At 39.3% G+C, this 13327-nt stretch overlaps 1 protein-coding gene across 9 annotated transcripts in view; it reads left to right on the top strand.

The window, feature by feature from the left end:
• Positions 1-13327, top strand: part of PPME1 (protein phosphatase methylesterase 1) — a 66503-nt gene that overhangs the window by 33627 nt on the left and 19549 nt on the right. For all 9 annotated transcript variants that reach the window (XR_002832069.1, XR_002832070.1, XR_001350556.2 and 6 more), the window contains exons 6-8: positions 3111-3265; positions 4569-4659; positions 11573-11638. Coding sequence is in view for 6 of the 9 variants with exons in the window: in XM_023764052.1 (XP_023619820.1) it covers positions 3111-3265; positions 4569-4659; positions 11573-11638 (312 nt within the window). In the remaining 3 variants the exon portion in view is untranslated. The remainder of the gene's footprint in view (positions 1-3110; positions 3266-4568; positions 4660-11572; positions 11639-13327) is intronic.

The raw sequence follows: 13327 nt of genomic DNA, 5'->3' as shown, positions 1-13327 counted from the left end.
TAAGTGTAAAATAAGCATTATTAAGAATAAACAATTTATTTAAAGTTATTTAAATGTGTCTACATTATTAACCTCTGTAATGTAGATTATTATCACTTTTTTACCAGTGAAGAAACTAGTTTCAGATAGGTTGAATAACTATATGAGATCACACAGTTAATAGACCAATTGTGATCATTCAACTATAGTGTTTGGCAGAGAGACAGAGACAGAGACAGAGAGAGAGAGAGAGAGAGAGAGAGAGAGAAGGGAGAGGAGAGGGAGAGGAGTTATCAGTAAGATATTATGTACTTAAAAGATTAAGAGGGTACCCTGGCTGGCGTGGCTCAATTGGTTGAGCTTCGGTCCATGTACCAAGAGGTCTCTGTTTCTATTTCGGGTCAGGGCACATGCTCAGGTTGTGGGCTCATTCCCCACTAGAGGGCATGCAGGAGGCAGCTGATCAGTGTTCCTCACCAATGTTTCTCTCTTTTCCTCTTTCTAAAATCAATAAAAACATTTTATAAAAAGTTTAAGAGAGTTGATCTTATGTTAAGTGTTCTTAACACACACACAAAAGTGATGCAAGGAGGGTCCTAATATAAGGTGACAGGAGAAGATTTGACTTTGGGTAGTGGGCATATGGTGCAAATACAGATCTTGTAACATGTATGTTCATGTTGACCAATGTCACCCCAATCAATTTAATAAATAAATATATTTTTTTAAAGTGATGCAAGGAAACTTTTGGAGGTGATGGATATGATCAAGGTAATTTTTGGGTGATGTTAACACAAATATATATATATACAGATATACAGCCTTACCAAATTGTGTATATTAATTATGTACCACTTCTTTGTATACCAATTATACCTCAATAAAGCTTGGAAAGAAAAACATTGGGAATGGGGGTTGGAGTGCTGGAGAAGTTGGGCACTGGGGAAACTGTTTGTGGTGCAGGAGCTGGGGGTTTCCTGTGCTGCAGGACCTGGGTGCCGGGGAAGTGCAAGTTATAGGAGTTTGTGAAGAAAACACCCATGAATCAGGAACAAAACCTTTCTTTCTGCAATGTCTCTCCTATGTCATCTACTGACACGGCTTAATGTCTTGTCAGCTGGCAAGGGAAAAACATTTTAAGGCCTCAGGTCCAATTGTGCAGAACATGCAATGAAAGGTGAATTGGGGCTGAGAGATAATAAGTTGATAACTGGCACAATAAAGTTAAAGAGAAAATAAATTATTAAAATCATGTAGAACTGGTTATGGCCAATAAGTTGGATTCTTGCTGAAATAGACTAAACAGTAAAACATTTATATGATTTCTGAATTCAATAATTCTGTGAAACAAAAATCCCAAAATGGGTGTATACTTAATGGGTGATTAGTGGGGTTTTCAAGTAGTACTGACAGCATGATTTTCCCCTTACGTATCAACTTTAGAACCTATACCCTACATAAGATGCAACTCCACTAAAAGTAGAAGAGCCGAGATTTGAGCTCAGGTCACTGTGATATTCTTTTTCTGTTATGTCTGTGATATGCTATGCTGTTTCTCAGGAAATGAACCTAGTATTAATAAGTATGATAGAATCTCCTTAGAGAGCAACTACCAAAATTATGGTACATCCAGTTATAGACTAGATTTGTAGTTAATCTTTACTTCATTTTTATTTTATTTCTCTGAAATTTCAGGACATGTCTCAAGGCTCTAATCTTGGTGACTGAATACTTTGCCTAACTTTAATAAGGATACATTTCTCCTGGTGGTAGATGATCAAGGGATTGATCATAACCAACTTTTATCTGTATGAAATATTCCTTTCCTAAGCTTAGATACAATATTAAGTTGGTTTGTTTCAGACCCTGTCCACCTTCATGCATGAAGCAGCTATCATAGAACCCTTCAACTTAGTATTTTAAGGAGACCTGAATTCAAATTCTATAGCATCCTTTTATTTTACTAATTATATATTTTATTTATTATATCTTTTATTTATTTAATTATATCTGTTACTAACTCAAAATTTTAGCCTTAAATTTAACTCCATTATTTTCAATTGTAAAATTGGGTGGCCTCCTTATCTCCCATTCAGATTATCTGCAGATGCTGCAGCTACCATATTGACATTTGTATTGTTGTATGAAGTTTTTAAGATTACTTCCTTTAGAAATAATGACATTTACCTTTGGTATTCTGAATACTGTGGAGACTAAGCAAGGCAAAACTGTCTTTTGAACTTGATTGACTCAGCCACTCCCAAAAGAAGACAGTAGAGCCAGTGGTTCCTAGAAATATACCATACTTAAACTATTGCTATAACAAAGAAGGCCTGTCCCAAATAAAAGCCAAAATTCCTACTTTAGTTCTCATTTTCAAAGCTGTAAGGTTTGACTTTGTTAAACAGACCTACTCATAATTAAAGGCTAGGACAGAAGCCAATAAAAATATAAACACCTTTCAAGTTTTTCAGTACACTATACTTACATTTATGTTCATACTTCAAACAACTTTACATGACAAATAATAATTAACATTTATATAGTACTTTACTTTTTTCAAAGTATTTTTACATTCACTCAGTTAATTCTCACAGCAATTCAGAATAGTAAATGATATCCTTATCTTCAGTTATAGAAACTCTGAAAGGTTAAATAACTAATCCAAGTCCATATAGTAAAAAATAGACTTGGGCTGTAATTCTTGTGACTCCAAACTTCACTACATTGTAATGCTTAATAAAGTTGTTTTTTTGTTTTATAGATGGGGAAACTAAAGCATAGAGTAGTTAAATGATTTGTGCAGAGTTTCAAGCTTAGGTTTAAACTAAAGATGTGTGATTATGTAATAGTACTAACTGTGTGGAACAGTGAAAGTATTATATAAAGGAAAGTAAAAATATTTGGGTTCTTAGTCCTTAAACTGTCATTTGTCATAAGAGCCAGGTATATGGCTATGTGTACAAATACTGAGGACATGTTAGGAATTTTGCATAGTTACGTTTGCGAGATGACTCAATAGACCTTTACAGGCCTAGGCCTGTTAGTTACAGACCAAAGGAAGGAGTTAAGAAAGAAAACTATTTTTGTGTTGTCAGAGAGCATTCCCAGCTCTTTCCTTCTTTTTGCAGAGATGTTGGCAATGTAATTGAAGCCATGTATGGGGACCTCCCTCCTCCAATTATGCTGATTGGACATAGCATGGGTGGAGCTATTGCAGTCCACACAGCATCATCCAACCTGGTGCCAAGCCTCCTGGGTCTATGCGTGATTGATGTTGTGGAAGGTAAGTTTTCTTGTGCTAACTCATTCAAAATCTTTGAGTATAAGAGCCCATCCTGGTAGATTATTACCATGTTTTAACTTATTATTGATTTCACTCATCTTGAATTATGTCCCTTTGTCTTTTATATCTCTTATGTTATTTTGTGGCAAAGGCATTCCAAGTGTTTTTTAAATTGGGATATAATGGACATATAACTTTGTATTAGTTTCAGTTGTACAATATAATGATTTGTTATATGTACAGGGTGGAACAAAAGTAGGTTTACAGTTCATATGGAAAATAATATAATAATAAATAATATTACAAGAATAAACTCTGTGTTTCGCATCCTCATGACTATAAATCTTTTTGCCCCACTCTGTATATATTGCACAATGATCACCATAATATGTCTAATTAGTATTCATCACCACACAGTTACAATTTTTTTCTTGTTATGAGAACTTTAAGATTTATTCTCTTTGCAACTTTCAAATATATAATACAGTATTATTAACTACTAAAGGCCCGATGCACAAAGATTCGTGCAAGAATGGGCCTTCCTTCCCCTGGCTGCCGGCACCGCCTTCGCTCTGGCCGGAGCCACCTTTCTGCCTTCCCATGCTGCCCTGAGGGGCTGGGGCAGTGCAGAACACCTGCGTCGTTGCCATGGCGACGACGCAAGCATCCCGTCCCCGGCCACTCAGTGCCTGTGTATGCAAATTAACTCGCCATCTTTATTGGGTTAATTTGCATACTCCTGATTGGCTGGTGAGCGTCACAAAGGTATGGTCAATTTGCATCTTTCTCTTTTATTAGTGTAGGTAGTCATGCTATACATTGTATCCCCAGGACTTACTTATTTTGTGACTGGAACTTTTTTTTACACCTACATTCATGTCACCAACACCCCACATTACCTAATCATTCTCCATGACATAAGAAACTCTTCATAAACATCTTTTATGGCTGCATAATATTTTAATTGTATGTATATCTCATAATTTTATTTAACATTTAAAAAGAAACTGCCGTGTCTTCTATGACCCAGTCTCAGAAGTCACACTATTACATATACAAGTCAGCCCTTTTCATTGTCGGGATACTACAGGAAGGAGTGAATACCAGGAAGCAGAAATCACTGGAGGCCATCTTGGAACCTGGCTATCCCATCAATCTTCTGAATTTTCTTAAACTGCATCTTTTTTTCCCCAAGCATCACTGAATTCTGCTGTCTTTGAAGGCAGATATGTGTATTTCCCCAGTAAGTGTAAATGCTTGGAAATGTTAAGTGCTATGGTTAAAATTTTTGTTTAACATCTAGGTACAGCCATGGATGCTCTTAATAGCATGCAGAATTTCTTACGTGGTCGTCCTAAAACCTTCAAGTCTCTGGAGAATGCCATTGAATGGAGGTAATCCATAAATCTATATTGTGTGTATTTTATTTTATTTTTTAATTTTTAAAAAAATATATTTTATTGATTTTTTACAGAGAGGAAGGGAGAGCGTTAGAGTGTTAGAAACATCAATGAGAGAGAAACATTGATCAGCTGCCTCATGCATACCCCCTACTGGGGATGTGCTCGCAACCAAGGTACATGCCCTTGACCGGAATCGAACCTGGGACCCTTCAGTCCGCAGGCCGATGCTCTATCCACTAAGCCAAACTGGTTAGGGCTGTTGTGTGTATTTTAAATGTTAGGCTGGAGCTTTCCTTTTTCATCAACTAAAGTACCAAAGTTTAAAGGAATAATTCCATGTCTTAGCTTTATTGTAATATCATGGGTAAAAACATGTAAAGAGCAGAATTTTAAAAAATGTTTTAAATGCTTCAGACTTGTTTCAGTTGCATAAAATCTACCCTTTTTCTAATATACTATAGTATCTCCTACATCTTAGTAATTATGCATCACCTGCTGTCTAGCTGTTCCCATTTCTAAGGTGAGAGTTTGGACTAATTGAGACTCTAAGACAGGGGTGGGCAAACTTTTTGACTCGAGGGCCACAATGGGTTCTTAAACTGGACCGGAGGGCCGGAACAAAAGCATGGATGGAGTGTTTGTGTGAACTAATATAAATTCAAAGTAAACATCATTACATAAAAGGGTACTCCAAGGTTATAGAATCACTTTCTGTGTTCCAGAGAAAATGATGGAGAAACAAAAGATAGGTGTGGATTCCTTTCTTAGTTTATTTGGATAAGTAAAAACCCTTTGGGTAAATGGTTTTCATAAAAATCACTGACAGAATTGTCTATGACTTTCACTTAAGTAAAGGCTATTCAGTCATTAATTTATTACTTCAATTATTTGATTAAATATTTATTAAACACTTTATGCTAAACGGTGAAGATTCAGAGATAAGTAAATCACTGCTCCCCCAAAGAGATTAGTCTTCAGATAAAACATCTTCAATATCCCATCTTCCTACCTATTCAAAATTCATATCCAGTACCCTTTCCGAACCCTTTCTCTAACTCCTCCAAACCACATAGATCACTGCCTCAGTAAAATTGCTTGACACCTTTAAATCTGAATTATTTTGTACTGTTTACCCCTTAAGGCTTCTAGTCCTCTCGCAAGGGATATGCTTATATTGTTCATTTTCATTTCTGCCTTAATGCCCTTCCTGCATCATAAGGACAGCGGCTATTCTCTATTTCTTTTGTACTTTCATATAGCATGTAGCATATTGCTGGCTGCTCTAACAGGCAGAACATATCTATTAACTGAATCAGAGATGTCAAATGGAAATTAAGGTCCTGGTAAGTATATCTTAAGGGATTTTACCTAGGACAGAGGGTCTCATGCCAAATATGGCTTGCCAGAATGATGTGTGTGTTTAGTGAAGGCACTTTTACCTTTTGTGTTCATGCTACCGCTCTCTCAGAAGCATCAAAGATCTCTCCATCTTGAGCAGTCACAGCATTGAGAATGCAGCTGCTGCCAGCTCAACATGTAGCTTGAGTACACTGCCTGCTTCCCATAGTAGCAACCAGTGAGAAAATTATTCCAAATAACTTTAAATTTATTCAGTAAATGTTTTTTAAGTACCTGATAATTACCGGTAAACTCAGTTCTTATGTATTTACTTGTTGGGGATACCAACATCAGTAAGTAAATACATAAACAATACAATGAAGGATCACAGGAGGTACAGAAGATAGGTATCCAATTCAGCGTGGGGATCATGGCAGACCTCCTAAAGGAGACAGAGTAAGCATGTCAAACTCAAAGGCTAACACGGGCCAGATAAACAAGGTTTAAGTTTATGTGGGCCGCAAAAAAACAAAAGCTTCAATTTTCATAGAAACATAGGTTTATTTCGAGAGAGACATGCTGAATACAAAGGGCTGAAATAAATGAGCAATCATTGACATAAAATAATAGAACATTTTAATAAAAATTAATATTTTTTCTTGAACATGAACTTACCAGACACTGAATAACTACACAAATTAATAAGCATAATGCAAATAAACCTATTTTTCTTGTTCTCCAAAAGCAAAATATTTCCTGTTGTGCACACCAAACAAGTCAGTACAAGACTAATGACGTGGCAGTCGGCTGCTAAAATACTCACTGCTAGTATTAGTGGAGAAAAATGTTGCGCCTAAGGCGTGTAAGGGAAATGAATGCAACACAATTATAGTAATCAGTCATTAGCGAACGTTGTAGTTCGTTAATAATAATTATGTAAACAGGATATTGTAAAAATTAAGTTACAAAATTTTTATTAAAACGTTTCTTACATACTGTTATTTTGTCTGGGCCACAAAAATATTTGTTGTGGGCCATATGTGGCCTGCGGGCCGCGAGTTTGACATGCTTGAGATAGAGTCTTGATTCTAGTGGCAGAAATTGGATAGGATAAGATTTTTGTATATTCAATGTGAAAATGTTCTGGGTTCTATGAAAGCCACTGATTTATAGATCCCACTTTCTGAGTCTGAGAATCAGAGAGTACTATGAAATATTTGCTAATTTTGTTTTATACTCTGCTGGATATCTGAATTGAGTTTATAACTTACTAGAGGCCCGGTGCACGAATTTGTGCACCAGTGGGGTCCCTTGGCATGGCCTGCGGGGATCTGGGGAGGAGCCACTCCCGCTCATCCCGGCCCCGCTCATGCTGGTCAGCTGAGCAGCGCTCCTGCTGTGGGAGTGCACTGACCACCAGGGGGCAGCTCCTGCATTGAGTGTCTGCCCCCTGGTGGTCAGTGCGCATCATAGCGACTGGTCAACCAGTCATAATGGTCGCTTAGGCTTTTATATATATAGATATCCAATTGGCTCTTGGCCGAAAAAAGGTTCCCCACTCCTGGTATTGATAGTATTCAAAACCAAAAGATTGAATGTAATCACCTAGGGATTTGATGTTGATAGAAAAAAGATCCAAGAACTGATCCTTGGTGTACTAGCCAATATTTAGAGTTTGGAAAGTGGGGGAAGATTGAACAAAGGAAACTGCAAAGGCACAGTTGGTGAGATAAAAGGAGAACTGGGGGAGTCTAGTAAATGTTTCTAGAAGGAGGGAGAGAGCATTTGTGTCAAATAATCCTGAGAGATCACCCAAAATGAGAGCTAAGAAATGATCATTAAAATTGACATGCAAAAAAAAAAAAAATCTCAGGACATGAGGGGGAGATAAAAACCTCTTATAAGTTTGGGGGAGAAACCAAGATGGCAGCATAGGTAAACACCGGAAATTGCTGCCTCACACAACCACTTCAAAATACAACTAAAAGACAAAACGGACATCATCCAGAACCACAGGAAGGCTGGCTGAGTGGAAATTCTACAACTAGAAAGAAAGAGAAAAGCACACTGAGACTCAGAGGCGGATGCAGAAAGGGCTAGCAACTGAGGACGTGGTTGTCTTTTTCAATTGGGAGGGAGTCTCAAGTTCCCGACTGCTCTGAATTCCAGTTCTGGGTGAGTCTCTGGGGACCCAGACTCATACAGGGAGAAACTGGACTGGCAGCAGGCGGAACTCGAGGGCGGCTTTCTCTCAGAGGTGCTTGCAGCGATTACCACGGGACACTGAGACCCGGGACCTCTTAGGGCAGGACTGAGGATCAGCCATAGCTGTTTGGTTCGCCCTGTTGATTCCCTGAGACCCCGCCCCAACCAAGCTGTGCGCAGAGGCTTTTGCATATGAATGGCCTGGCCCTTTGCAATCTAAAATTACCTAACAAACTGCAGCTGGGTCAAAGAGACCCAGAACATCCAAAACAAGGCCCAAGGCCCCACAGCAGCTTGCATTGCTTCACAGCTGGGCCTCATCTGGGCACCTCCAAATCCCAAACAAAGAAGAGGAATCTGCAGATCTCTCCATAGCTCCTGCTGGGTAGCCTCAGGCAGAGGCTAAATTGGCACCTCCTTAGAGATCCAAGAGCCAGTGTACCCATCGGTCAGAGTGGGACCATCCAGATTACAACTCCTCAGATCCATAAGGGACACACTCAGGGGGCAGACTCAATGAGCACCAAAGCCCCACTGAAGCAAGTCTTGCCCCAGAAGGGTGTCTCCAGCACAGAAGTTCTACCACCGTAGACACAGCGAATTCTCACAGCCAATTGGCCTGGAGGTCAATTCCTCCCAGTGATACCTACAACAATCAAGGCTAAACTACAACAAGACCGTGCACAAATCCCACAAAGGGGTGCACCAAGAGTGTCCACCTCAGGTAATTGGGGAGGCTGAGCCACTGGGCCCTATAGGACACCTAGCACACAAAGCCACTCTATCAGCACAGGGAAGCAGCCAAAATGAGGAGACAAAAAAACAGGTCACAAATGACAGAATTGGAGGAAAGCAAACTACTGGAAATAGAGTTCAAAACCACAGTTACACGGTTTTTCAAGAATTTTCTAGAAACTGCCGATAAATTTAGTGAGACCCTCCATAAATCTAGTGAGACCCTCGAGGATATGAAAAAGGACCAACTAGAAATTAAGCATACACTGACTGAAATAAAGAATATTATACAGAGATCCAACAGCAGACTAGAGGATCCCAAGAATCAAGTCAAAGATTTGAAATACGAAGAAGCAAAAAACACCCAACCAGAAAAACAAAAAGAAAAAAGAATCCAAAAATATGAAGATAGTGTAAGGAGCCTCTGGGACAACTTCAAACGTACCAACATCCGAATTATGGGGGTGCCAGAAGAAGTGAGAGAGCAAGATATTGAAAACCTATTTGAAGGAATAATGACAGAAAACTTCCCCTACCTGGTGAAAGAAATAGACTTACAAGTCCAGGAAGCACAGAACCCCAAACGAAAGGAATCCAAAGAGGACCACACCAAGACACATCATAATTAAAATGCCAAGGGCAAAAGACAAAGAGAGAATCTTAAAAGCAGCAAGAGAAAAACAGTTAGTTACCTACAAGGGAGTACCCATATGACTGTCAGCTGATTTCTCAATAGAAACTGTGCAGGCCAGAAGGGAGTGGCAAGAAATATTCAAAGTGATGAATACCAAGAACCTACAACCAAGATTACTTTACCCAACAAAGCTATCATTCAAAATTGAAGGTCAGATAAAGAGCTTCACAGATAAGAAAAAGCTAAAGGAGTTTATCACCACCAAACCAATGTTATATGAAATACTGAAAGGTATCCTTTTAAGAAGAGGAAGAAGAAGAAAAAGGTAAAGATAAAAATTATGAACAATAAATACATATCTATCAACAAGTGAATCTAAAAATCAAGTGAATAAAAAATCTGATGAACAGAATAAACTGGTGATTATAATAGAATCAGGGGCATAGAAAGGGAGTGGACTGACAATTCTCCGGGGAAAAGGGGTGTGGGAGTTGCAGGAAGAGACTGGAAAAAAATCGTACACCTATGGATGAGGACAGGTGGGGGGTAGGGGCAGAGGGTGGGGTGGAACCTGGTTGGAGTGTAGCTGTGGGGGGGGGGGGAGGAACAACTGTAATAATATGAACAATAAAGATTTAATTTTAAAAAAAGTTCGGGATATTGAGGAAAGGATGGGAGGTGATATAGTAGAGAAAGCAAGTGAGATAACTTTTTTGAGAAGTTTTGTTGTTTAGGAGAATAGAGAAATGGGGTAGTATCTAGTAGTGAATGTGGGTTGAAAATGTTTTAAAAGGCTAGGAGATGTTTTATAATGTCCACTAGAGGAAAAAAATGGTGACATGGGAGAGAGATAGGGTAACTAAAGGAAACAAGCTCCTCATAAGCAAGAGGGCATGGGAACCAATACCCATGGTTGGCCTTGAATAGGAGCAGAGATATATTAAACTGTCATCAAAACAAGACTATATGATCATGAATACTGGTGGGTTTGTATTACTGTAGATTCAGTTTGTGGTAGAAAAATGAATTAGTAGTTCTAATTGCTTCTGTTTATTACTAAAATAATAAACAAGGTCATTGAGTACGGTGCACTTTAGAATTTTACATGATTTTTTTTAAAGCTAAAAAATGAGATTTAAAGAAATGTGTTCTGTTGGCCTGCTTGGTTCATGTGGTGTTTCCTTGGCCCTTATAGATGCTTAAACAACTCTGGGAAAACTAATCTATTAAGATAGAGTCTAAGCTCCTAAGCTCTAGTCTAAATCATGACATGCAAGGCCCTGTCACACTCGCTCTTTGCTTGCCCCTGCTTTTCCTTGTATTCTGTCCTCTAAAGCAGCGGTTGCCCTTTCAGACCTCATGGACCACCAGTGGTCTGCGGACCACTGGTTGGTGACCGCTGCTCCAAAGGTTTCCTTAAACCAGCGGTTGCCAACCTTGTGGACCTCATGGACCACCAGTGGTCCGCGGCCCACCGTTGGCGACCGCTGCTCTAAAGTCGTCATCCTGCTGACTTTTTTACATCATAGTACCTTCATTCACACAGTGTAGCCTCTGCCAATAATGCTCTGACCACCCTCTTTTATCTTTTACTTATCTTCAGTTCTCAGTTTAGGCAGGATATTTGGGGAGCTTTCTCTAATCTTCCCATTGAAAATAAAGGTGACTCCTTTGAACTTTGACTTATTATGTTAAAATGATCTGCTTGTGTTTCTTTCTCCCCAGTGAATTATATGCTTCTTCAGCATGGGCCTACCACATAGTATCCTCTTGGTAAATATTTGCAGAACTGAAATGGCTTCAATGTCTTAATTTTTACTACTCAGTTTATAGACATAATAACTAAGTGGGAAGTAGTGATAACCTCCATACAGTGGTAACCATAACTTTTTAGTAGGTCCTACAGAATCTGTAGAATTACTCATTTGACCCTAGTAACATGATAAGGTGGATGCATAATAACCTCTCTCCCTTCTTCCTTTTCTCTTCTAGTGTGAAGAGTGGCCAGATTAGAAATCTGGAGTCTGCCCGTGTCTCCATGGTTGGCCAAGTCAAAGAGTAGGTTCTATTTTTCCCTGTTGTGCTAGTTAGAGAATGAAACATGGTGATGAAATTACAATTTTCTCTTTTTCTTGTACACTTATCCTGTCATCCTTGTGAATGTCTTCATTATTTTTGATAATTTTTACAAGTGAGCTCAGTTGGGCCAATTGCATAGATTTTCTTTTCTCTTTTCTTTCTCTTTTTTGAGGAAATCCCAAGACCAATTAGTGCCTTCAGTATAGTATTGGATTACCTTATTAGTACAACTCTAGGTATTAAAGGTGAAGAATTCGAGAATGGACATTGAAAATTAAGTGGCCAGCCCTGGCCAGGTAGCGCAGTTGTTTAGAGCATCATCCCAATATGCCAAGGTTGGGAGTTTGATCCCCAGTCAGGGAATATACAAGAAAAACGAGTGAAGGCATACATAACTGGAACACAAATCAATGTTTCTCTGTCTCTCTCAAGTCAAAAATAAGAAATTAAGTGTCCACTTAAGTGCGGGCAGTATGGTTTTATTCTGATAACAGTCTCCTTCTAAAACAATAATGGTTGTGAGGAAATTACAGCATAAAAGCTTTAGCATAACCTGAATGAAAGCCAGATTCTAATGGTGAGCTAAGATTATTTAGCTCCGTTGATCTTCCTGGATAGGGTTACATGAGTCCTTGATATTGCCATGTAGGCACAAAAGAAACTTTAGGTGAATTGAGAAAATGTTGCCCAATGGAACAGACAGGGAACATAAGAGGTGATGATAATGATAATGGCATTATTGAATGTGTGCTATTTGCCAGGCACTGTGAAAGGTATTTTATATACACTATCTCATTTTTTAAAACGTTGTAATATTGAAAATTCTTAGACATATAAAAGTAGAATAATACATTGAAACCCAATGTACCCGTTGCCCATTTTTAACAGTTACTGACTCTTGTTTTATCTGTATCTCTATTTATTTCCCCTAAGCACAAAATATTGTGAAACAAATTCTAGACAAAAACAATTTCCTCTGTATGATTTCAGTATGCTTTCTATAGGTTCCACTTCTATCTCTCTCATTTTTTTCTTGCAATTTATATGTTGAGGAAACCTGGTTGTTTGCTCTGTGGAATGTCCCACAATCTGAATTTGCTGGTTGATTCTTCAAGGTGTAATTTAACATGTTCCTTTGTTCCCTGTATTGTATGTAAATTGTTAGTGAGATCCAGAGATTTGATTTGTTTTTATTTTGTTTTTTTGTTTTTAAGAATAGGTAATATTGTTTAACTAGAGGCCCAGTGCACAAAAATTTGTGCACTCGGAGGGGAGGGGGGGTCCCTCAGCCTGGCCTGTGCCCTCTCACAGTCTGGGACCCCTCGGGAGATAACGACCTGCTGGCTTAGGCCTGCTCCCGGGTGGCAGAGGGCAGGCCCAATCCCTAGGTGCAGCCCCTGGTCGGGCTCAGAGCAGGGCTGATTGGGGAGTTGGGGCACCGCCCCCTGTCATGCACAGAGCAGGGCGGATCAGGAGGTTGCGATGCCACCCTCAGTCACGCTCAGGGTAGGGCAGATTGGGGGGTTGGGGCACCGCCCCCTGTCACACTCAAGGCAGGGTCGATGGGGAGGTTGCGGCGCCACCCCCCTGTCACGCACAGAGCAGGGCCCATCAGGGGGGTTGGGGCTCCGTACCCTGTCATGCACAGAGCAGGGCCCAATCAAGGGG

This window comes from Myotis lucifugus, unplaced genomic scaffold (assembly GCF_000147115.1).
Source record: "Myotis lucifugus unplaced genomic scaffold, Myoluc2.0 scaffold_313, whole genome shotgun sequence".
NCBI lineage: Eukaryota > Metazoa > Chordata > Mammalia > Chiroptera > Vespertilionidae > Myotis > Myotis lucifugus.
This window is presented reverse-complemented; position numbering and strand designations above follow the sequence as displayed.